At 46.9% G+C, this 27,112-nt stretch overlaps 1 protein-coding gene across 11 annotated transcripts in view; it reads right to left on the reverse strand.

Annotated features, from left to right (window-relative positions):
* The window catches only part of sema4ba (sema domain, immunoglobulin domain (Ig), transmembrane domain (TM) and short cytoplasmic domain, (semaphorin) 4Ba), a 401,715-nt gene that overhangs the window by 31,822 nt on the left and 342,781 nt on the right, over positions 1–27,112 (reverse strand). For all 11 annotated transcript variants that reach the window (XM_078241521.1, XM_078241528.1, XM_078241520.1 and 8 more), the window contains 3 exons: positions 25,008–25,165; positions 9,555–9,736; positions 3,699–3,849 (listed from right to left, as the gene is read on the reverse strand). In XM_078241521.1, the coding sequence (XP_078097647.1) occupies positions 3,699–3,849; positions 9,555–9,736; positions 25,008–25,165 (491 nt within the window). The remainder of the gene's footprint in view (positions 1–3,698; positions 3,850–9,554; positions 9,737–25,007; positions 25,166–27,112) is intronic.

The raw sequence follows: 27,112 nt of genomic DNA on the forward strand, positions 1-27,112 counted from the left end.
GAAATGTAGCAGCCAATTCACACATAGCAAATTCCCACAAACAGCAATGGGATAATGAGCAACGGGGGAGGTGATGACAGTGTGGTAATGTCACTAGACTATTAACCCAGTGACTCAGGCTCATGATCTGGGGACATGGCTCTAAATCCCATCACAGTCGCTGGTGGAATTTAAATTCAATTAATAAATCTGGAACTTAAAAAGCTATCTCAGCAATGTTGTAAAAGCCTGCCTGGTTCACCAATGTCTTTTAGGGAAGGAAATCTGCCGTTCTTACCTGCCCTGGCCTTCATTTGACTCCAGAGCCACAGCGGTGTGGTTGATTTTCAAATGCCTTCTGAAATGGCTGAGCAAGACTCTCAGTTCATGGGTAACTAGGGATGGGTAACAAATGTTGGCCCAGCCAGCAACACCCACATCCCATAAAAGAATAAGTTTTTAAAAAAGTACCTACTGGTCAGGACACGGGACATAACTCATGTGCACTTCTTCAAGAATAGCGCCATGGGGTCATTTACATCCATTGGAACAGGCAAATGGGGCCTCAGCTTAACACTGAAAAACAGCATCTTCTGCAATGTAGCACTCCTTCAATACTGTAGTGCAGTGGCAGCCTTGATTTTTGTGCACAAGCCTTAGAGTGGGACTCGAACCCAGAACCGTGTGACTTTAGAGGTGAGAGCGCAACCAACTGAGCCATGCCTGACTTCACCAAGTAATGTGATGCCAGCTGACCGCTGCTGTGGCTCTGTGCCAGGAAGCTGCCATCCTGCACAAATTAAATCCGATGAAAAGAACGCAGAACGCCCTGGATCGAGGTTGTAGCAAAGACGTGAAGGTTGCCTGACCGGTTGGCCCATCCACCAACCGTAAAAATGACGGGCCACTTAAAATCATGAACTACCATCTCCTTAATGGGCCTAATTGCCTGCCTAACTGTCAGCGGGCGCACTTCAGACTCCTGTGCTATAATGTTATATGCAAGCGCATGTAAGATCTGATCGTATGTATTGATCGTATGATCAAAGTCAAATTCTGGCCTCAATGTCCAGTCTCCTGGGACTGCTTGTAGTCCCAGCAGTGGCCACTGCCTGAACCTGGCACTGTTGTGACTACAGAGCGGCCAGTCATCTAACTGGCCGGCCGCTCTCTGAGGCTGGACTTCCTGCAAAGATGGTGTGGCAGTCCCTGCATCAGCCAATTAAAACTGCTCCCTGGTTTAATGGAGTGATTTATTAAACTGGGAAAAAGCAAAGGTGGAAAAACTGATTGGAGTGGTTCAAACGGGGGAGTTACAGGAAAGATGGGGCACGGATTTGGGAGACAACAACACATTCAAGGACCTAGCAGAGGAAAGGGAGATGGGAGATTGGACATGTTCTGTGAAGAAAGAGGAATCACAGTGGGTTTACTGAGGAGGTGATGACTGTAGAATTGAAAGGAAAGGGAAGGAACTGGAAGGCGGCACGGTGGCACAGTGGTCAGCACTGTTGCCTCACAGCATCAGGGACCCGGGTCCAATTCTGACCTAGGTCACTGTCTGTGTGGAGTTTGCACGTTCTCCCCATGTCTGCATGGGTTTCCTCCGGGTGCTCCGGTTTCCTCCCACAGTCCAAAGATGTGCAGGTTAGGTTGATTGGCCATGCTAAATTGCCCCTTAGTGTCAAGGGTATAGCAGGGTAAATAGGTGGAGTGATGGGGATAGGGCCTGGGTGGGATTGTGTTTGGTGCAGGCTCAATAGGCCGAATGAACTCCTTCATCACTGTAGGCATTCTATGAACAGTCAACGTTATCAACTAACCTGGCGGGGTGGTTTTTTTTTGTCTTTTAGGGACCTGGCAGGGTGGTTGGGGGTGGGGGGGATGGGGGCGCAGTTGAGGGGTTATCAGGAAGAGATGTTAGGCAGTCAGCATTCTGGTGGGAATAGGGTTGAAGGAACAGGAGGCGGCTCTCATGACAGGATAAGCTCATGAGGTTATGATGGGAGATTGGAGAGGAACAATTGAAAGGTGGAAATTCAAGGTTGGGTACGACAATGTTAGAAATACAGGTCCGTCGAAGAGTAAAACAGGACTAGCGTCAGGGGGAGTTGAGAGCAGATGATGCTCATTGCAGCATTTATTTAAGAGCTGTTTCTTTTCCGCAGTAGGGGACTGCTTCCGGACAAGCAGAGGATCCAGAAGGGAAGACTGGAAACTGGTATTTGTACCGCACGATAGAATCACAATTAAACAGTTGTGAATCACAGAATGCCTTCTGCTGACTGATTCGGTAAATGGATATCTGCCTGTCAAACAGGGGAGAGGGGAACCTTGGGAGAAGCTTGGCGAGGTGAGAGAAGGGCAATGGCAAAGGCAGATGGACAAATTCCTAAAATCATACAATTCCTGCAGTGTAGAAGGAGGCCATTCGGCCCATTGAGCATGCATCGGCAACAATCCCACCCAGCTCCCATCCCCGTAGAACATAGAAACATAGAACATAGAAACCCTACAGTACAGAAAGAGGCCATTCGGCCCATTGAGTCTGCACCGACCACAATCCCACCCAGGCCCTACCCCCATATCCCTACATATTTTACCCGCTAATCCCTCTAATCTACGCATCCCAGGACACTAAGGGGCAATTTTAGCATGGCCAATCAACCTAACCTACACAACTTTGGACTGTGGGAGGAAACCGGCGCACCCGGAGGGAGCCCACTCAGACATGAGGAGAACATGCAAACTCCACGCAGAGAGTGACCCCAGGCTGGAATTGAACCTGGGTCCCTGGCATTGTGAGGTAGCAGTGCCAACCACTGTGCCACCCAAGATTGTCTCAATCTGCATGTCAAACAAGTCCATGAACTCCTCACACATCTTGATGGAGTTGAGGATGAAGGGGGAGCCGGGGAGAGGGGTCTAATGTGAAACGGAAGTTAGCTTTATCTTTCCATTCCCAAATAAGATGGTGACAGTGCTGAGGGAAACTCCATCCGCACAGCAGAGCAGCAATCAGAGTCTGCAGTGTGACAGCTGACAAGGTAAAATCGCATAGGAAATGTTTATAAAGTATAAGAACATAAGAACAGAAGAACTGGGAGCAGGAGTAGGCCATCTGGCCCCTCGAGCCTGCTCCGCCATTCAATAAGATCATGGCTGATCTTTACGTGGACTCAGCTCCACTTACCCACCTGCTCACCATAACCCTTGATTCCTTTACTGTTCAAAAATCTATCTATCCTTGCCTTAAAAATATTCGATGAGGTAGCCTCAACTGGGCAGGGAATTCCACAGATTCACAACCCTTTGGTTGAAGAGTTCCTCCTCAACTCAGTCCTAAATCTGCACCGCCTTATTTTGAGGCCATGCCCCCTAGTTCTAGTTTCACCTACCAGTGGAAACAACCTCCCTGGTTCTATCTTATCTATTCCCTTCATAATCTTATATATTTCTATATGATCCCCCCTCAATTCTTCTGAATTCCAATGAGTATAATCATGATTAAAAATGATTAAGTAAAATTTTGGACAGGAAATGGGTGCTGAGGCAAGGTTTTTATTGATAACCAGAAAGGTCAGTGAATATTCCAGAATATAATTAAAACCAGCCTTTGTCAATGTGATAAAGCATTGACGCTATTACACAGATATTAAAACGCCAATGTGTTCCTCCAAAAGGCAAACAAGGCTAGTTCTTATCTCTGAGATACTTACTGCGCCTGGCCTTGGTTCTGGAACAATATGATTGTAGGGATACCATTGCTGTGTCTCCCAATTCACTTCCATGTACCTTCCATCGAAGGCTCTCTTCACGTCTCCCATGGAGAAAGCACAAACAGCAGAAGAAGCTGCGCCACCCTTGTACCTGTGAAGAGAAGCAGCAACTTAATGGTCAAGTCCCCAGCTCTTAGAATCATTGAATCCCTACAGTGCAGAAGGAGGCCACTCGGCCCATTTAGTCTCCACCGACTATCCGACAGAGCAGCTCGCCCAGGTCCTATCCCCGTAACCCCACTCATTTGCCCCGCTAATCCCGCTAACCTACACAGGACACTAAGGGACAATTTAGCATGGCCAATCCAACAAACCTGCTCATCTTTGGACTGTGGGAGGAAACTGGAGCATCCAGAGGAAACCCACGCAGACACAGGGAGAACGTGCGAACTCCACACAGACAGTGACCCAAAGCTGGAATTGAACCTGGGTTCCTGGCGCTGTGAGGCAGCAGTGCTAACCACTGTGCCACCGTGCCGCCTTCTGTCCGTGCAACTTAAAGTCTCATTTGTCACTCTCCCCACTAACCTTTCGAGCTGTGTGCGTGACTGTATTCAACAGGTTCCTTTAATTCACTCCATGGTGCTTTGTACAATCTGCTAGTTGTTACTATACCTGACACTAAAGAATTGCTAATTTTGCATGTGTAAGGCAGCGTAATATTTGAAGGTTCCTTTCTCACTAGTTCCTTTTTCTAAAATAGGATGTTGTAGCTTTCATGCACTGAGAATGACACCGTTTCTGTATAACAACTTAACAATATGAGAAAAAGTTCCTGCAAATGTCAGCAGTGATTCGAACAAGAACAGTGTGGAATCTCACTAATTAGCTGTCACTGGCATATTTCCACCTCCGTAACATTGCCTGATGCTGTCCCTGCCTCAGCTCATCTGCGGCTGAAATTCTCATCCATGTTCAAACCTGGCTAGAAATATAGAATCCGACAGTGCAGAAGGAGGCCATTCGGCCCATCGAGTTTGCACTGACAGCAATCCCACCCAGGCCCTATCCCCATAACCGCATGCATTTACTCTAGCTAGTCCGCTTGACACGAAGAGGCAATTTAGCGTGGCCAATCCGCCAAACCGACACATCTTTGGATTGTGGGAGGAAACGAGAACCCGGAGGAAACCCACGCAGACACGGGGAGAACGTACAAACTCCACACAGATAGTGACACAAGCGGGAATCGAACCAAGGTCCCTGGCGCTGGGAGGCAGCAGTGCTAACCACTGTGCCACCGAACCGCTACTCCAATGCACTCCTGGTTAGCCTCCCACGTACTACTCTCTGTAAATGTGAACTCATCCAAAACTCTGTTGCCTGTGTCCTAACTCTCACCAGGATCCGTTCACCCTGCGATAGCTGAATTACCGTGGCTACCGGTTTAGCAATGTCTTGATTCTAAAATTCTCATTCTGCTTGACAAATGTCTCCAAGGCCTCCCCCCTCCCCCTCCCCACCACACCTCGCTCTGCGACTTCCTCCAGGTCCACATCCTGTGATCCTCTAATTCTGGCCTCGTGAGCATCTTTCATTTTATTCACGCTGCCATTGGTGTCCGTCTTTCAGTTGACAAGACCATAAGTTCTAGAATTTTCCCCTGTCTGTCTCTCACTTTCCTCCTTTAAGCCTTTCTGTACAACTGGTAACATCTTCAGACAGCTGCTTCTTGGTATTTTGGCTAAGATCAAGGGTCAGATCAAGCCCAACATCAGGGCCAATGCCTTTTCTTGTCATCCCTACAGTGCAGAAGGAGGCCATTCGGCCCATTGAGCCTGCACTAACAACAATCCCACCCAGGACCTATCCCCATAACCCCACATATCCACCTTGCTAGTCCCCCTGACACTAAGGGGCAAGTGGAGTCAGACACTTTAGGAACATTTAAGCGGTTATTGGATAGGCACATGGAGCACACCAGGATGATAGGGAGTGGGATAGCTTGATCTTGGTTTCAGATAAAGCTCGGCACAACATCGTGGGCCGAAGGGCCTGTTCTGTGCTGTACTGTTCTATGTTCTATGTTACCATGGCCAATCAACCTAACCCGCACATCTTTGGACTACGGCAGGAAACCAGAGCATCCAGAGGAAACCCACGCAGACACAGGGAGAACGTGCAAACTCCACACAGACAGTGACCCGAGCCGGGATTCGAACCCAGGTCCGTGGCGCTGTGAGGCAGCAGTGCTAACCACTGTGCTACCGTGCCGCCGTGTCAGCTTGGATCTTGCGTGTCTCTCTTGTGGGGGCCATGAACTGGATTCAATTGGAATGTGAATTGTTTTTTGGAGCAAGCAAGGAGATGGATCAAGATGTCGGCCTGTCCACTCTGCGCATTGGCTTTGTAACTGTAAGAATGGAAACAAAACCTCCCACTTTGACCAATGTCTCCTTATGTGGCTCAGTGTCAAAGTCTGTTTGATAACACTCCTGCAAAGTACCATGGGATGTTTCACTACATTAAAGGTGCTATATTGCTATATAAATGCAGGTTGTTTTTGTTGTTAGAAGGTGGAATATTGGAATAAAAAGAAATCTGTTAATTGTTGCACAAAAATAATTGCTGAAGTAACTTACAGTCCATCAGTCAAAGTTTCCCCACAAAGAATGTTAGTATTCTACTTTAAAATATTACCATCTCAACACAAATACAAACTAATTATTTATTTTCTAAATGTATAAACTCAGCAAAGATTGCATCATATGTTGATCATCCTGTTTTACCTGATGGGATGAGATACATGTGGGTATGTGTGAGAATGGATGAGTGAGAGAGAATGAGAGTGAGAGCGAGAGTCAGCGAGAGTGAGTGACTGAGAGTGAGAGCGAGAGTGAGCGAGAGTGACCGAGAGTGAGAGTGAGCGAGAGTGAGAGTGAGCGAGAGTGAGAGAGAGTGAGAGAGAGTGAGAGAGCGAGCGTGTGTGCATGCGCCATCTTTCTCTCTCTCCCTCACTGGGACAACGTTCCTCGAGACAGGTTCTCTGGAAGGTTTAAGGTATGAAAGAACAGAGATGTTAGGTTTGTGCATTTGGAATGAGATACTATGGTGCATTTGTGGTACAAATAAATAGGCTAGGTTTACAAATTTGGAGATACACTGGGACCTGTTTTTTTCAGCTGTTAAATGTTAAGGGGGAGTAAGCAATTCTTACACCTTACAAAGGTTTCATTCGTGAACAAGGGAAGATTATTAAGTTTTATTTGACCTGAAAGTGGGGGGGCCAGAGGAAAACATGGAAGTTTCTTATCATTATGGAAAGGTAGAGTTCAAAGAAGTGCTAAGGGCAATGGAATCACAAATGAATGGGGGAGAAAAAGGATATTTAAGGAGCGGTGTTGAGTTGATTTGTTGTTGGTTGTGTGGGGAAGGCCTCCTGGAAACAGCTCTGGCCTGGGAGAAGGTGCAGTTTGAATCAACCAACCGCTCAAGCCAGAAAGGTCTTGGGCTGTAGCCTTATGTCTGAAGGATTCTTGGATTTCCGCAGCAGAGTGGAAGTGAGTGCGAGGGATTGTGTGATATATCTTTATTAAAACAGCAGATTTAAGGTAGGTAATATTACTGGAGTTTCAGAGTTAAAAATCAATAAGTGTGTTGCTAGAGGGGTTTACTTATGGGTTTGACCAAGAAGGAAGTATTTTGGATGGGAATATTTTGTAAGACTATTTTTAACTATGTAATAGTAACCTTGTGTGCCTAAGTCCAAAGATACGTGGGTTAGGTGGATTGGCCATGCTAAATTGCCCCTTAGTATCAGGGGGAATAGCTAGGGTAAATGCATGGGGTTATGGGGATAGGGCCTGGGTGGGACTGTGGTCGGTGCAGACTCGATGGGCTGAATGGCCTCCTTCTGCACTGTCGGGATTCTATGATTCTATGATTCCTTTACTTCTTGTTTATAAATATTTTACTTCTTAAAATCTCAAAAGTGTTACTGGACTTGTTACTGCTGAGATCACTTGCAACAGCTTGTTGAGCACTCTCTGAGGCCTGCGAGGGGTTTGGACTGACACGAAGACCTAAGTTGTGGGCCAAGATGCATGGACTCCATCAATATTGACAACCTCACTCTGGAGGTTGTCACCAGCTTCACATATTTTGGATCAACAATTACCAGCAAGCTGCCCCTTGAAATCAGCGCTAGGATTGCCAAATCTGCAGACCTTATGTCAACGCTGAGAAGTCCAGTGTAGACCAACAGCAAACTAACCAGAAATATAAAGCTGTGTCTGTACCCAGCTTCTGTCCTCAGCATCTGCCTTTACAGCAGTGAGGGATGAATAACTTATGCAAGCCAAAAAAAGACGTTGAATAGATTCCAACTCCTTTTCCTCAAATTGGGCATCTCCTGGCAAGATGGTGTGCTGAATGTGGAAGTAGGCAGCGTCTTGGCATCCCCAGCGTGTTTGCCCTCTTGAATCAGTGAGGACTATGTTGGCCAATTCATGTAAGCCAAATGGATGATGACAGCATCCACAAAGACATGTTCTACAGCGAGCCTGTGTTGGCACAAGACCAACAGGTTGTCCATGTCTGCGATACAACGGTATCTGCAAGCAGGACTTCCAAGTTGACTGGGATTGGGGTTGGTGCATAGAAAGTCCTCACTGCTGACCGGAGTGCTTGGAGACATGCAGTCAAGACGGGTGTGGACAAAGCAGAGGACTAAAGAAATGACCAGATGGGGGAAAAGAGAGCCTGCCAGAAAGATCAACATCAGTCAATTTCTGGCCAACACCATCCATCTGTGCCAGCTGCGGAAGGGACTGTCACTCACAAACTGACGTCTACAAACACAACGGAAATTGTCCAAAACAGAAGTGACATACACCCCAGGTCCATCAATTTCTAAGGATGGATTTCATAGAATCCCTACAGTGCAGGAGGAGGCCATTTGGCCCATCGAGTCTGCACCAACCACAATCCCACCTAGGCCCTATTCCCACAGCCCCACATATTTACCCTGCTCATCCCTTGACACCAGGGTCAATTTAGCATGGCCAATCCACCTAACCCGCACATCTTTGGACTGTGGGGGGAAACCAGAGCACCCGAAGGAAACCCACATAGACACGGGGAGAATGTGCAAACTCCACACAGATAGTCACCCAAGGCTGGAATTGAACCCGAGTCCTTGGTGCTGAGAGGCAGCAGTGCTAACCACTGTGCCACCGTGCCGCCCCTATGGATGACAATAAAATAAAACTTGCAGTAGACATCTTAAGTTTTAGACTATGCACCATTAGGGGCGGCACGATGGCACAGTGGTTAGCACTGCTGCCTCCCCAGAGCCAGGGACCCGGGTTTGATTCTGGCCTTGGGTGACTGACTGTGTTGAGCTTGCACGTTCTTCCCGTGTTTGTGTGGGTTTCCTCCGGGTGCGCCAGTTTCCTCCCACAGTCCAAAGATGTGCAGGCTAGGTGGATTGGTCATGCTAAATTGTCCCAAAATATGTAGTTTAGGGGGATTAGCCATGGTAAATACATGGGGTTATGGAGATAGGGCCTGGGTAAGATGCTCTGCTGGAGTGTCAGTGCAAGTTCAATGGGCTGAATGGCCTCCTTCTGCACTGTAGGGATTCTATGAAGATACAGTAATTGTTAATGCCTCTAATCGAGAAGTATGTGGATGTGGGAATTTGTGGGATACAATTTAAGGACATACCACAATCCCTTCGTATCCCACATCCTCATTAATCCAAGTAAAAGTCTTAAAGATTGTAAGACATTTTGGAAATCAGCACATTGGCCATGGATTCTAGCATGAATTATAGATAATATTGAATTCACATACCACTGGGAAGTAAATACTCCGTAAAAGGTTGCGTTTTTCCAATATTCTTTTCCAGGAGAGAGAACAAACACGTCCTGAATAACATTAAAAGGGAAGCCATCATCAGGAAGTGAGCAGGAGAGCTGGGCTTTCAGGAATGTTGTCCACCTTTTCTGGAGAACGCGTTCTCCGCCTAGATCACGCTGAGGAAACATTTCAATCATGATTATTATTAACAGCGTTAACAGAGCCGCAATAAGCAGCATGCAAGAGATCTTCGAAAAAGTTGTAACACTGTTAACATCATAAAATAGTTGTAATTCAAAGCTTAAGAAACAACAATCTTCTCAGACATTTTTTAAAGTTTAAGTTTGTTTATTAGTGTCACAAGTAGGCTTACATTAACACGGCAATGAAGTTACTGTGAAAATCCCCTACTCGCCACACTCAGGCGCCTGCTCAGGTCAATGCACCTAACCAGCACATCTTTCAGACTGTGGGAGGAAACCGGAGCACCCGGAGGAAACCCACGCAGACATGGGGAGAACGTGCAGACTCCGCACAGACAGTGACCCAAGCCGGGAATCGAACCCGGGTCCCTGGCGCTGTGAGGCTGCAGTGCTAACCACTGTGTCACCGTGCCGCCCCTTCTGAACATTACAATGTTTAAATTTTTTAATGCTATAAGTGTAACTCACACAGGACACATCATCATAAAATCACAGAATTGTCACAGCACAGAAAGAGGCCATTTGGCCCATTGTGTCTGTGCCAGCTCTCCAGATGAGCAACTCAGTGAGTGTCGTTCCTCCACCTTCTCCCCGTAATCCTGCACATTCTCCCTTTTCGGATAACTAATTCCCTTTCGAATGCTTTGATTGAACCTGCCTCCACCACACGACTCTCAGGCAGCGCATTCCAGACCTTAACCGCTCGCTGTGTGAAAAAGCTTTCTTCTCATGTCGCTTTTGCTTCTTTTATTAATTAAATCTGTCAAATACATTTATAAAGTTCTAACTTCTCGAATTTATTTTTATAACTGATGTTCTTCATCCCTGGAGCCATTTTTGTAGATAAAGAACAAAGGAAATTACAGCACAGGAACAAGCCCTTCGGCCCTCCAAGCCTGTGCCAATCATGATGCCATAATTAAACTCAAAATAAACCTTCTGCCCTTATTCTGTCCATATCCCTCTATTCCCTCCCTATTCATGTACCCATCCCGATCTTTCCTGCTCTCGCTCCAATGCCTTCACATCCTTCCTAAAGTGCAAAGCTCAGACCGGGTGAAGTACTCCAGCTGAGGCTGAACTAGTGTCTTCAACATAACCTCTTGCTCTTGTACTCTCTGCTCCGATTAATAAAGCCTAGAATACTATATGCTTTATTAACTGCTCTTCTATACTTACACACCCAGGTCCCTCTGCTCCAGCACCCGCTTTAGAGTTATACCCTTTATTTTATATTGCCTCTCCATGTTCTTCCTACCAAACTGAATCACTTCACGTTTCTCTGCATTGAACTTCATCTGCCACCTGTCCGCCCCTTCCATTAACTCGTTTGTGTCCTTTTCAAATTCTACACAATCATCCTCACAGTTCACCATGGTTCCAGGTTTTGTATATCGGCAAATTTCAAATTGGAGTCTCTTCCTTCGTGGGTTTCCTCCGGGTGCTCCAGTTTCCTCCCACAGTCTGAAAGACGTGCTGGTTGGGCGCATTGACCATTGCTAAATCTCCCTCAATGTACCCAAACAGGCTAATAAACTCGTAAAACTTTTAACTTTTTATTAGTGTCACAAGTAGGCTTACGTTAACACTGCAATGAAGTTACTGTGAAAATCCCCTAGTCGCCACACTCCGGTGCCTGTTCAGGTTCACTGAGGGAGAATCTAGCATGGCCAATGCACCTAACCAGCCCATCTTTCAGACTTTGGAAGGAAACCGGAGCACCCGGAAGAGACCCATGCAGACACGGGGCGCACGTGCAAACTCCACACAGACAGTGACCCAAACCAGGAATTGAACCCGGGGCCCTAGTGCTGTGAGGCAGCAGTGCTAACCACAGTGCCACCTTCCCTCAATGTTCAGGACCTCGTTGGCAGTCTAGCCTCATCAGAACCAATTTACACAGGGACTGATTTACCCCAGTCATGTACACCGAGACTGGTAAACCCCAGTGGCGTACGCTACTGGTTTACTCCAGTACTTGAAGTTATTTGAGCAACATCTTTCCACAAAGTGTATACACAATCAAACAAGAAAGTGAGGAAAAGAAATGTAACATTTTACTTGTATCAGGTTCCATTTTATTCACTAAAATCAGGAAACGATGATTGGCGCCTTTAGCAACTTGGAACAAATCAATAGCAGCACCAATGGCAATTTGGCATTGGCTGGTTCCCCCTTATTATCACATCAATGCATAATAATGGCCCATATTTAAACAGGAACTTTGCAACTGCGCTATTATCTTGTTCGATAATGTCATCGAAAATGATGGAGATTATTGAGGCACAGAGCTGCTGATTCACAGGAGCCAGAGGCTTTGAATGCTTGATCTATCAAAGAAATTAGCCTTTAATGCTTTTTCTTTGCTGTTGAGCTTCACATACAGTTCCATAATTAAGGAAACGTGGCAACTCCATCGCCTTGTTAACAATTATACTGACTACTTAAAGATCACAGCAATTGAGAGAATGAAAGCTGACAGAAAATTGGGACAATTTAGTCAAATCCAGATCATTGGATGTCACAGAAACCTTTCAGTATTTTCTGGTCCTTATTCGATCGGTTCAAGATATTCAGTGAGCAAGCTGGGATGGATTTGAACTGGGAGCGGTCGGTGAGCAGGTGGGGCTTGGGACAAGTGTGAAACCAAGCCTGGGAGGGCGGGGGAATGGTTGAAGGCAACTCCCAAGACAGCAGAGGTGGAACTATTTCTGTGGGGGAGGGGGGCAGGGGTAGGGGGGAGGAGGAGCTGGAAAAACACTCTGTGGGGCTCCACAAAAGACTAATTGATACAAACTGATGTGGTCTCCTCTGTCTTCAGAGAAGCCTGCGCTGGGTGGAATTAGATCATGGCGGACATTGTACTCATGCTTGCAAGGCCATTGAAGCCCTATTGAGATAAGTAAATGGACCAGACTCATGCCTGATTTAGGCAGGTACCGCACATCAAGCAGTGTTTAAATCCCTGCAGAGTGAGTAACTGAGCCCTGTGGGGGAATTACTATGTAAACTAGTTCAATAGGCTGAATTACACGAGGGGGGGCGGGGGGAATGGGGGGTGAAGGGTATTGCTCACCGGTAGAAAAATTGGTCATGAGTTGACTGACTTGAAGAAAGGCAGCTGCGCAGTAACAATATGCTGGGGCGGACTTACTGAGACACCTGTTCCTTTTTCAAAATGTGCACGGGATGTGGGCATTATTGACTGAGTCACCATTTGTTGCCCATCGCTAATTGGCCCTTGAGAAGGTGGTGGTGAGCCTCCTTCTTGAATCGCTGCAGTCCCTGTGGTGGAGGTACACCCACAGTGCTGTTCGGGAAGGAGTTCCAGTATTTTGAACCAACAACAGTGAAGGAACAGTGATATATTTCCAAGTCAGGACGGTGTGTGACTTGGAGGGGAACTTTCAGGTGGTGGTGCTTCCATGCATCTACTGCCCTTGTCCTTCTAGATGGTAGAGGTCTTGGGTTTGGAAGTTGCTGCTTGAGGAGACTTGGTGAATTCCTGCAGTGCATCTTGTAGATGGTACACACTGCTGCTACTGTGTGTCAGTGGTGGAGGGAGTGGATGTTTGCAGATGGGGTGCCAATCAAGCAAGTTGCTTTGTCCTGGATGTTGTTGAGCTTCTTGGGTGTTGTGGGAACTGCACGCATCCAGGCAAATGTTGAGTATTCCATCACACCCCAGACTTGCGCCTTATAGATTGTGCACAGGTTTTGGGGATTCAGGAGGTGAGTTGTTCTCCACAGAATTCCTAGCCTCTGACTTGCTCTTTCAGCTACAGTTTCAGAGGATAGAGGGGGGTGCAAAGGAAGTGTTACATCTTGGTGGGGAGTTAGGTGCCCCACCTTCCTTCCTGCCTTTTCACTAGAGTTGGTGAAAACGCAGCCTGCTCACTCTCCTCCACCTTCCACTACCCACCATACCATGGTGGCAGAGGTGAAATTAGACTCTTAATTGACCAATCAATGGCCCCAATAGGATGAAGGGGGACTGGCTGATGTCTTACCTGTCCATGCACCGTATTATAGAGGACAGCTTGCAGACAGGAAAGTGGTGGGCTTGCAAACCCTGTCCCATCTCAAACATAACTGGGGTGGAGGTGGTGGGGTTGTAAAATTCAGCTTTATATATTCCACATTGCATATTTTTAATCACTTCAAGATAATTGAAATAATTCATTCATTAAACAATAAATGGGGTATTAGTGAAGTTACGTATTTCCTGTCAAAACACAAATACTGATGTCTGCGCTGAATGAGCAAGGTCCATTCAGACAATTGAAATTATTGTTTTTTAAGTTACTCCCTCTTTGACCAAGTTTATCGCGATCAATGCTAAAACACCCTTACATGGTTCGGTATCCAATTCTGTTTGATAACGTTCTTCTGAAGAGAATTGGAATATTTCACTACTTTAAAAGGGGCTCTATAAATATGAGTTGTTGTTGGAGTTTTTCACAGTGACTCCCTCAGGGTAGGTTTTAATGATCGACACAGACTGGAAATGTTCCTGGTGTCTAAATTATTAATGTATTATCATCATTACGTGCATAAGAACTGCTTCACCTTGGAATTGTACACAGGACTGCATTACACCAGAATTGTACACCAAGACTGGGATCTCTCCAGAATTGTACACCAAGACTGGGATCTCTCCAGAATTGTACACCGGGACTGGGGTACTCCAGAATTGTACACCGGGACTGGGGTACTCCAGAATTGTACACCGGGACTGGGGTACTCCAGAATTGTACATGGGATTGGGGTACTCCAGAATTGTACATGGGATTGGGGTACTCCAGAACTGTACATGGGATTGGGGTACTCCAGAATTGTACATGGGATTGGGGTACTCCAGAATTGTACATGGGATTGGGGTACTCCAGAATTGTACATGGGATTGGGGTACTCCAGAATTGTACACCGGGACTGGGATCTCTCCAGAATTGTACACCGGGACTGGGGTACTCCAGAATTGTACATGGGATTGGCGTACTCCAGAATTGTACAAGGGATTGTGGTACTCCAGAATTGTACACCGGGACTGCGTTACTCCAGAATTGTGCACCAGGACTGGGTTACTCCAGAATTGTACACCGGGACTGGGGTACTCCTGAATTGTACACTGGGACTGCGTTACTCCAGAATTGTGCACCAGGACTGGGATACTCCAGAACTGTACACTAGGACTGGAGTACTCCGGAATTGTACACCAGGGCTTCATTACTTCAGAATTGAACACCAGGACTGCGTTACTCCAGATTTGTACACCAGGACTGGGTTACTTGGGAGGTCAGTTAGCTCAGTTGGATGCACGCCTGGTTTGTGATGCGGAACAATGTCAACAGTTCAATTCCTGCAGTAGCTCAGGTTTTTCATGAATGTCCAACTTTCACACCTTGCCCCTCACCTGAGGTGTGGTGACCCTCAGGTTAAATCACCACCAATCAGCTCTCCCCCTCAAAGGGGAGAGCAGCCTATGGTCATCTGGGACTATGGCAACTTTACCTCACTCCAGAATAGAACACCAGGCCTCGGTTACCCCAGAATGGTGCACCAGGACTGCAGTAGTCCAGAATTGTGAATCAGGATTGGATTGCTCCAGAGATAAGCTCGGGACTAGCTAACTCCAGAAATGCTTAGGAGTCTGTCTTATTTCGGGAGTGATTTGGCTTGAAGGTACCAGCCCAGGTAATGGACATTATGCATCATCCAGGTTTCAGATGGAGAACATGGATTGATAGATGTTGACAAACAGAACCTGATAACAGGCTCCAGTCCTGTTCTCCTGAAGTTGGGGCATTTGATATTTGCAAAGACACTTTAATATCTAGACCAATTCAGAAACATTTACAAATATCTTCACTGGAATATCTCCAGGTATTTTCTGGATATGCCGCAGCAGGTTCCCTTGAGGACTGCCAACTCTCTATTAATTATCTCTGACATTTCCCTTTTCCATTACAAGTTATCGCTTAATAAGAGAGGATCAGAAGGTGGATTCCCTGTTTCATGGTTGGAAAGTACACATTTATACACAGTGATTTGATTACCTTTAACAAAAATAAACATATTGCGTTTGCCACCAGTTGCTGGACTGGGAACATTAAAAAAGCACTGGGCCCAAAGAACAAAGCAACTTGTTCCACTCCCCACAGGGGTAAAGGTCATTCTTCTATGCCCCTTCTGTTGGCTACACAGATGATGGGGAGGCACAGTGGTTAGCGCTGCTGCCTCACAGCGCCAGGGACTCAATTCCCGACTTGGATCACTGTCTGTGTGGAGTTTGCACATTCTCCCCGTGTCTGCGTGGGTTTCCTCCGGGTGCCCCAGTTTCCTCCCACCGTCCAAAGATGTGTGGATTAGGTTGATTGGCCATGGTGAATTATCCCTACTGTCAAGGAGATTAGAAGGGTAAATATGTGGGGTTACGGGAATAGGGTGGGATTGTGGTCGGTGTAGACTCGATGGGCCGAATGGCCTCCTTCTGTACTGTAGGGATTCTATAATTACACATCCTCACAATATTTCTGAGTGCAAACAGCACCTGTGCTGCAATCTGCCACTATATCATCCCAGAGAAAGGCTCTTTGGCCCATCATTTGTACCCGTGTCAATTTTAGCTCCCAATCAGTCAAATTTACTGCACTCCGAATCCATTTCCCTGCCCTTTCCCAGTATCTTTCAGTGAATCTTTCCTCAATTATGGAAAGGTAAGTAGCTGTTGCAGAACGAGACTTTGACCTAAGTTATACAATTCAATTCTGCCTTCTAAAACTAACTATTCTGAGCATTTTCTGAATGATCCTATTTTGAAAATTGTTTTTGATGGGGAGTTATGGAAGAGTATTTTTAAAAATAAGAGGACCTGCCATAAAAGTTCCTAAATTACATAGTTAGATCTTCAATGGATTTTTAGATCAGAAAACCTGATTCTCACAGAACTCAGAGATTAAATAGGTTCTGGAATTCTCCGGCCGTTCACGCCCCACCCCTGCCAGCAAGAATGGAGAATTTGGCACTCAGCCAAATCTCCGTTCACTGCAGCGGGACTGGAGAATCCCAGCTGCGGGCGAGGTCAGAGAATCTGCACCTAGAGTTCAAGCCACAACAAATCCAAAAGTGTCAACTCTTTGTTTGACCTGAGTTATAAGCAGGGATATCCCCTTATGGGGGGAAAAAAGACAATGCACTATTTTCAGATCCTCTCTCTCACATCTTTTACTGGTACTTTTGATGACAGTGTGGGTACTACTTCCTGCACTCATCCTGAATTGGAAAGTGTCATCAACTTTGCTTCCAGCTTCTGAACCCTCCCTCATCTTCACATGGTCCACCAGTGACTCATCTCTTCCCTTCCTCAACAACTTCCAATTCTGGGGATAACCAATCCATCAATGTCTACAAGATAATCAACTCCGAGAAGTAGCTGGATTATACATTTTTCCCCCAACCCCCAACATTTCCTTTAAGAAGTCTACGCCATTCTCCCAGTTTCTCCATCTCTATTGCATCTGTTCTGTCAATGCTAAATCAGATTGTGAGATGTCTTCTTTCCCCCTCAGTCAAGGATTTCACTTCACTGCGGTTAACAGATCCCTTTAACCATGTCTCTCCCATTACCCGCAATTTTACTCTCACTTCTTCCCCTTCAGCCTAGAACCACAACAGGGTTCCCCTTGTCCTCACCTTCCACCCCACCAGTCTTCGCATTCAACAGATGATTTCTTGCACCATCTCCAGCACTTTGTCATGACCAAACACACCCTCCAATCCCTTTCCCCTTTCAGCATTTCAAAGGGAGCCTGTTCACTCCTCCATCGCCTCCAGCACCTCATCATAGAATCAAAGAATCCCAACAGTGCAGGAGGAGGCCATTCAACACATCGAGTCTGTACTGGCCACAATCCCATCCAGGCCCTATTCCCGTAACCACACACATTTACCCTGCTAATCCCCCTGATACTAGGGTCAATTTGGCATGACCAGTCAACCTAACCCGCACATCTTTGGACTGTGGGAGGAAACCGGAACACCCGGAGGAAACCCACGCAGACACGGGGAGAACATGCAAACTCCACACAGACAGTGACCTGAGGCCGGAATTGAACCTGGGTCCCTGGCGCTGTGAGGCAGCAGTGCTATTCACTGTGCCACCGTGCCGTCTATTCTCCTTCCCCCGGCAACCATTCCATGGAAGTATAGGAGGTGCAACACTTATCCTTTCACATCCTCCGCTCTCACTGCCTGGGGCCCCAAGCCACTCCTTTAGGAGCAATCTCCTTGTACTCTTCCAGGTTGAGTATATTCGACTTGCTGCTCACAAAGCCACTGCTTTTCAACGGCACCAAGGGACAGTTGAGCCATTGTCTTGCTGAACACCCCATTCAGCCCACAGGTGTAACCCTGAGCTTCCCATCGCTTGCCATTCTACGTCCCAGTCAATGCAGGCTTGTGGGATAATGCCTTGTCTTTCTGTTAGATACAACCTTCTGGACTCCAGATGGAGCTAACAACTTCAGATCTCAATGTCGCTCCCATTCTCTTCATAGAATCCCTACTTTGCAGAAGGAGGCCATTCGGCCCATTGAGTCTGCACCCACCACAATCCCACCCAGTCCCTATTCCTGTAACCCCACATATTTAGCCTGCTAATCCCCTGACACTAAGGTCAATTTAGCATCACCAATCAACCTAACCCTTTGTTTATTTATTTAGTTTATTTACTAGTGTTACAAGTAATCTTACATTAACAATGCAATGAAGTTACTGTAAAAATCCCCTAGTCGCCACACTCTGGCGCCTGTTCAGGTAACACTGAGGGAGAATTCAGCTTGGCCAATGCACCTAACCAGCACGTCTTTTGGACTGTTGGGAGGAAACCGGAGCACCTGAAGGAAATCCACGCAGACATGGGGAGAATGTGCAAACTTCACACAGACAGTGACCCGAGGCCGGAATTGAACCTGGGTCCCTGGCGCTGTGAGGCAGCAGTGCTAACCACCGTGCCGCCCACGTTTGGGCAGTAGGTGGTAGCAGTGGAGGACAGCTTCGTCAGAAACATTTGAAATGCCAAAGCATACAAAGCTATGGACCAAGTGCTGGAAAAGGGGATTAGAATAGACAGGTGCTTGATGGGCAGAAATTATGGGTGGGATTTCCCCCCCCCCCCCCCCGCAGGGGCGGGAGTGTGCCGTTCGCTGGCAGTAGGGTCCTATGGTCTCACCATTGTCATCGAGGGTTCCTGCTGAACGCGCTCCTTGCCACCAAGAAACCTGCGGTGGGGATGCAGTGTCGGCGGGGTTGTAAGACCTGCCAGTCTGAACGGCAGCAAGATGTTTCAGTGGATAGGCCGAAGAGCCACTTTCTTTGCTGTAAAACTCTATGGGAGGGATTTTCCAGCTGCACTCGCCCCAAAACCGGAAAATTCCGCTCAAGGTCAATGGACCTTTGCCTGGGTCCGCCCGCCGCCACCCCCCCCCCCCCCCCCGCCGCTATGATTCCCATGGCGGGTGGGACAGGAACATTTCCTGGATGTTACGCAGAGTTAACTGCAGGGTTCCTGTAAACCTTCCAGTCGATTTCTCGCCCAGAAGCTGCCTGACTGATGGGCTGAAGGTTAACTGGGTGAGAAGCCCACTGCTGAGGAGATTAGAGAGGAGTGTTAGAGATCACTGGGGAGGTGGGGTGGGCAGGCAGGAGACAGATCACTGGGCTGGGGTGGGGGCTGTGGTGTGGGAGAGGTTAATGGCGTGGGAGAGGTTAATGGCTATCTTATTGGGCCTGGAGAAAACGCTTCTACTCCTCCTGGCCCACGAGCCATGCTGTAAAAGCACTTACCTCAAGGATTCAACCCGTCTCGCCCCTTTTCACCTGACGAGTTTCTTAAGGATCTGGGACGCCAGTTAAAAATAGAATGACCGATTTAAAAAGAAGCAAGCAGCCTCAAAATAAAATTTAAACAAATAGTCTACCTCCGATGAGCAGATTGGATGCTTCCTCCGCAACCCACCTCCAATAAATCCGGAAGTGAGCGGGTTCCTAGCAGAGCAGGTTCCTGTTTTGGATTTTAACCTCTGACACAACTTCAACCCACCTATTTTTGGGAGGGAATGTTCGGCCAGGGATCCGGGTTCGATTCCCGGCTTGGGTCATTGTCTGTGTGGAGTTTGCATGTTCTCCCCGTGTCTGCGTGGATTTCCTCCGGGTGCTCCGGTTTCCTCCCACAGTCCAAAGATGTGCGGGCTAGGTTGATTGCTAAATTGCTAGTGACAGAAGATTAGCAGGGTAAATATGTGGGTTTACGGGGATAGGGCCTGGGTAGGATTATGGTCAGTGCAGACTCGATGGGCCGAGTGGCCTCTTTCTGCACTGTAGGGATTCTATGATTCTGTTAATGTTTTTTCTCTCCCCACAGATGCTTCCAGATCTGCTGAGTATCTTCCAGCATTTGCTGCACTATTTGCCACGGCCACCTGTGTTGCCAAACCAAGTCTTAACAACTCAACAGCCTGTACTCCCAGTTCACCGCAGGCTACACACTATCACCAGCTTTAAGTGGAGGCTACAAAAGTTGAAAACACTGATCCCGATTACTATTTAAAACCCAGTTCGTACAAGGAACGTACATCGAACAAGGACTAGTCTGAAATAGAATGACACACACATAATACACCTGCTGGACATTCCTTGATAGCTAACTTTTATGTTTCCAGTGATGACAACCAAGGATTAGCATCATGATGTCAATAGTGTAGACATCTCTATATAGACACCGTGCATTTGAAGGTATCGCTGTTACTTCAGCCTGACAGGCACCCTCAGCCTACAGCACCTCGGGTAATGCTTATAATTAGCCCTTTCCTACCGCCAACATTGCATATAATGGTGTGCTACTTTCTAAGGATTAGCATCGACTGGTATTAACATCAGACTGTCAAACCTCCTTGCAGTTCTAATCCCCATCGGTAAGCGATAGCCTTCACTAATGATAATAGCTCATCTCCTTAGGCTGAATTTGACTGTGGGTCTCCAAACACAATTGGTGCTCAACAAGATTCCCTTTTTATTCAGATGCGCAACCATCAAAATCCCACAGTTCAAATAGAAGAACTGCTGGAATTATGTGAGGCAGTCTGCAAACAGCCCATTTTATCAGCTGTATGCAAATAAATCCAAAACTGTTGGTCTAAATTTAGAAATGTCTTTGACAATGAGCTATATTTCCAAAGTCAAATCACTTGCTGCTCTCTATTATGCAACAAATCCTAAACATAGAAACTAGAAGCAGGAGGAGGCCATTCGGCCCTTCGAGCCTGCTCCACCATTCATTATGATCATGGTTGATCATCAAATTCAATATCCTGATTCCCCCTTCCCCCCATATCCCTCGATCCCTTTAGCCCCAAGAGCTATATCTAATTTCTTCTTGAAATCACACAATGTTTTGGCCTCAGCTACTTTCTGTGGTAGTAAATTCGACAGATTCACCACTCTCTGGGTGAAGAAATTTCTCCTCACCTCAGTCCTAAAAGATTTACCCCTTATCCTCAAACTATGACCATGTAGCTGTATTTTAGTTCCAATTTCTCAGTGTGGGTAGAATATTGCTTGTCATCCATTAGATATCAGCTGCAAATTATACAATTGACATGGCTAGCAGATGTCCCAGAATCCATTCTTAGATGAACATACAACTTAGGAGCAGGAGTAGGCCATTCAGCCCTTTGAGCCTGCTCCACTCTGTTGTGGGGATATTGGCCTCGGTGACACAGTTTGGAGTTCGATTTAATCTACCCACCTGGCAAGAAGCAGACCTGATTAGATTGGCTGACCTTTTTGCACACCGACCCACTTAACTACCCACTGCTTTCAGGGTGTACAGCAGACCAATGACCTGAACCCACTCACCTCCCACCAGGAAGCTTTGAATAATCATTTAGACCCTTCAAAGTATCAATAGCTGAAACAACAAGCACTTGAAACCTATTCATCTTCTGTAAATAAACATTGCGACATTGACAGAAGAGATCAGTGAACCAGAGCTGTCAACTTGTTTTAGCTCAGGCATTTCATTACTTTAATGGATGCCCGGGCTCTCAGCCAAGTTTACATAATGAGACCATTAGGGGTGGTTGAGTGAGCATATCTCGGTATGGAAGGCATAGAGGGGGGTGAGGGACATGCCTCATGAACAGGACCTTTTGAACTTTCCTTTCAAAAGGTTCTTCCGCGCAGACTTTGGTTCACAACACTCCTCAGGTGCCATGAACTACAACTCCTTGAAAAGCTGGCTCTACTTCATGTACATTGCAGAGGACTACGACATGCCTAACTCCACAATGGAACCATTAGATCACCTGAGCCAGCTAGCACCTTTAAAAGGCCCTGTTAAAAATCAGAAACCCTGGGAATGGGGTCTGGAATCGTAGAATTGGGTCTCCCTCATCATTTTTAAAGGTCTGTGGAGACCCTGACTCCGGAGAATTGCAGCCTGTTGTCTTAGTCCATATTTCCATTTGTTGATATTTCCTTTTTTCAAAAAAAAGACTTGCACTTATAAAGTGCTTTTCTGGTCACAGGATGTCACAAAATCCTTTAGATTCAACAAAGTACTTTCAAAGTGTAACGGTCACTGTTGTGATGTCGGAAATGCAACATTGAATTCAAAGTATCAATAGCTGAAACAACAAGCACTTGAAACCTCGTCATCCTGTGTAAATAAACATGGTGACATTGACAGAAGAGATCAGAGAGTCAGAGATGTTAATGCTTTTGCTTGGGCTCAGGTGTTTCATTACTTGAATGGATGTCTGGGCTCTCAGCCAAGCATACATAATGAGGCCATTAGGAGTGGTTGGATGGGCATATCTTGGAAGGAGGGCATAGGGATAGGTGCGGGACATGCCTTGGTTCCCACTAATAACAGTGTGATAATGATCAGATAATCAATTTTTGAGATGATTATTGAAGGATAGATATCGGCTTGGAGATCAAGGATAACTCCCCTGCTCTTCCAAAATAGTGTTAGGGGCCTTTCCTACCCACTGAAGCAGGCTACTGGGGCCTCCGGGGAGGCAATGGCATTAGTATTGTCACTGAACTAGTAATCCGGAGAACCAGACTAATGATCTGGGGACCCAGGTTCAATTCATAGAGCAGATGGTGAAATTTGAATTGAATAAATATCTTGCATTAAAAGTCTAATGATGACCATGAAACAATTCTCGTAAAAACCCATCTGGTTCACTGACAGGGAAGGAAATCTGCCATCCTTACCTGGTCTGGCTTACATGTGACTTTGGATCCACAGCAATGTAGTTGACTTTTGAAGACCCTCTGAAATGGCAATTCAATGCTGGTCCAGCCAGTGACGCTCGCATCCCATGAAAGAATTTTTTTAAACTCCCGACAGTACACCACACTCACAGTCCTGCACTGGAGCAACAGCCTTGATTATTGTGCCCTGGTCTTACAGTGGGATTTGAACCTGTGACTCAGACATGCGAATGCTACAGGTTGAGCCACGGCTTCATAGACTCCATAGAATCCCTACAGTACAGATGGAGGTCATTCGGCCCATCGTGTCAGTACCGATCACAATCCCCACCCAGGCCCTATCCCCATAACCCCAAGCATTTAGCCTAGCTAGTCCCCCTGACACTAAGGGGCAATTTAGCATGGCCAATCCACCTAACCCGCACATCTTTGGAGTGTGGGAGGAAACCGGAGCACCCAGAGGAAACCCACACAGGCACGGGGAGAATGTGCAAACTCCGCACAGACTGTGACCCAAGCCAGGAATCGAACCCGGGTCCCTCGCGCTGTGAGGCAGCTGTGCCGCCCTTAAGGGTGGCTTAGGGATGTGGGTGTCCTCACAGCTGAAGCCTATTGTCTAGTTGCCCGGAGTTTGAAACAATAAGATAACTTGCTACAAAACAGAAAATGCTGGAAAATTCAGCAGGTCTGGCAGCATCGATGGAAAGGGAAACCATCGTTAACATTGAGTGTCAAATGACTCCTCTTTGGAAACTCAAAATGTTAGCTCTGTTTCTCTCTCCACAGACGCTGCCACATCTGTGAAGTCCTCAGCACTTTCTGGTTTATTTCAGATTTCCAGCATCCGCAGTATTTTGCTTTTAAGCTGGCTTGCTCGGCTAGTCCAGAGGGTAGTTAAGCATCAACCACATTGGTATGGGACTGGAGTCGCATAGGGGCCAGACCAGCCAAGATGTCAAAGGCTTTCTTCGCTAAAGCACACTGGTGAACCAGTGATTATAGCTTCACTTTTTTACTGATGACCTTTTATTCCTAGAATCATAGAATTCCCACATCGTAGAAAGGGGCCATTGAGCCTGCACCAACAACAATCGCACCCAGGCCCTAACCCCGTGACCACACACATTTAGCCTGCCAATCGCAGTGACATTAAGGGGCAATTTAACATGGCTAATTCACCTAACCTGAACATCTTTGGACTATGGGAGGAAACTGGAGCACCCGGAGGAAACCCACGTAGACACACGGAGAAGGTGCAAACTCCGCACAGACAGTTACCTGAGGCCGGAATTGAGCCTGGGTCCCTGGCATTGTGAAGCAGCAGTGTTAACCACTGTGCTACCATGCTGCCCATTAGATTTCAAATTCTCAAATTGCAATGGTGGAATCTGAACTCAAGTTCTAGGGGCGGCACGGTAGCACAGTGGTTAGCAACGCTGCTTCACAGCTCCAGGGACCTGGGTTCGATTCCCGGCTTGGGTCACTGTCTGTGTGGAGTTTGCACATTCTCCTCGTGTCTGCGTGGGTTTTCTCCGGGTGCTCCGGTTTCCTCCCACAGTCCAAAGATGTGTGGGTTAGGTTGATTGGCCATGCTAAAAATTGCCCCTTAGTGTCCTGAGATGCATAGGTGAGAGGGATTAGTGGGTAAATATGTAGGGATATGGGGGTAGGGCCTGGGTGGGTTTGTGGTCGGTGCAGACTCAATGGGCCAAATGGCCTCTTTCTGTACTGTAGGGTTTCTATGTTTCTCTGGATTCCCAGACCAGAACACTACCATTCCCAGCTAAATTCATTTCTCGATCTAACTGTCAAAGTACAGAAAGAGAAAGTTCTACAAACATTGCCTTATGGTGGATAATTTATTCGGAGCACAAGGTCAGTATGTTTTGCATTGCATGTAGTAAACTTTGAAACAATTACTGGAAACGGACAGCCTTTGCCCCTCCAGGACTCTTCAATTTACCGTACAGACTTGGGCTATCCGGGATACAATCGTGTTCTCAAAAAAGTCAAACTCTTTGCCAGTCTCGCTGAAGAAGAAATAGACTTTTCCGTCATCTCCACCAGAATTCTTTGCAGACAACCTCTCCTGAATAAACTCGGAACCTACGAATACTGGATCTGTAAAACATGGAATGCACAGTTTCAAAATGTGTCTACCTCCATGAGTTGAATACAAACCACTGGTGTCCCCTGCCATGGAATGCCAGGCTGTAAACAATGCTAACATTTAACTGGTGCTCACTGCCAAAAGCTGCTTGAATGAGACTTTTCTTCATCAAGCGATTTTGGATCGCTTTAAATGCTGAATAGCAAATGCTGTGCAGATTCACAAGGTTAGGGGCTTGGCTTTTACCCTGCTGAGCTTAGCAGCGCATAACGTTCCACCCACTAAAATGATCAGGCGTAACATTCCTGCATTAATTTATGGTTATTGTAGTTCTCTGTGCAGTGAAAATCTTGGCACAAGTTTTCCAGAGAAGTACCTGCACTCATTGGGCGGCATGGTGGCACAGTGGTTACCGCAGCGCCAGGGACCCGGGTTCCATTCCCGGCTTGGGTCATTATCTGCACGTTCTCCCCCGTGGGTTTCCTCCGGGTGCTCCGGTTTCCTCCCACAGTCCAAAAGCCGTGCTGGTTAGGTGCATTGGCCATGCTAAATTCTCCCTCAGTGTACCCGAATGGGCACTGGAGTGTGGCGACTAGGGGATTTTCACAGTAACTTCATTGCAGTGTTAATGTAAGCCGAGATGTGATACTTATAAATAAACTTCTTAGAATCTTAGAAACCCTACAGCACAGAAAGAGGCCATTCGGCCCATCGAGTCTGCACCGACCACAATCCCACCCAGGCCCCACCACCATATCCCTACATATTTACCCACTAATCCCTCTCACCTACGCATCCCAGGGCACTAAGGGCAATTTTAGCATGGCCAATCAACCTAACCCGCACATCTTTGGACTGTGGGAGGAAACCGGAGCACCCGGAGGAAACCCACGCAGAATGTGCATACTCCACACAGACAGTGACCCAAGCCGGGAATCGAACCCAGGTCCCTGGAGCTGTGAAGCAGCAGTGCTAACCACTGTGCTACCGTGCCTCCCAACTTACTCAACAAAATGTCCTGCTATCTGAACGGTGACAGAATGGTTAAAGGCAAGACTTCATTTGCCATTAGTGTTTTATTTCACTCAGTAAAGCACCAGCAGTGATAAGAAAAGTCCAAATGGAAAGTTTATTGTTACGTTTAGTGCAGCTATGTCGCCAATAAAGAAATGCCAGAGCATTCGCTGCCTGTAATCAGGGCCCACTGCCTTGTAAATCTCTCGGGAGCGCATTTGGAGATTTGCCTCAGGATCCGAACTCGAGTCTGTTGAACTAAGTGACTGCTCTGCTATCGAGATGCCCTGGCAATCTGCAGCTATGTTGTGCAACCACCTCTCACAAAATCCTATTATTTTCATGTAAATCCACTTTCAAACATTTCTATTGCTTGTCCCGGGGAGGATTAGTGCATTACAGCTCTATAAAGTGAATGCAGCAATATTTTCACTAGCAGCTGACCTGGAGAGCCATGCCTGATAGGGTAAAATGACATCAAATTACAGAGGTAGGAGCTGAACATGCTTTTTTCTGATGAATGCATGTCACACATTTTTGGTAAATGCATCAGCTCAGAGCATTGTGGATCTGACCTGCTTTTATTAATAGTGTTGACACTGCCTAAGCCTGTCACGCCTCAACATTCCCAATCTCAGCTGTACTGAACTCTCAGCACATTACCCTGAGACTCAAAGGCAACTTTTGGTATTCAGTACCAGGAGTGAGGGGCTTGGCAGGATGGGAGTGTATGGCAGGGTGAGACAGTTTGCATGGTGGGTAGTGGTGGGGGAAGGTTTGTTCAGGGGGAGAGTTTGCAAAGGGGAGAGTTTGGTAGGGGGAGAGTTTGATAAGGAGAGAGTTTAGTTGGTGGAGAGTTTGGAAAGAGGAGAGTTTGGAGGGGGAGAGTTTGGAGGGGGAGAGTTTGGAGGGGGAGAGTTTGGAGGGGGAGAGTTTGGAGGGGG

The sequence above is a fragment of the Mustelus asterias genome, chromosome 24 (genome assembly GCF_964213995.1).
Source record: "Mustelus asterias chromosome 24, sMusAst1.hap1.1, whole genome shotgun sequence".
Lineage (NCBI taxonomy): Eukaryota > Metazoa > Chordata > Chondrichthyes > Carcharhiniformes > Triakidae > Mustelus > Mustelus asterias.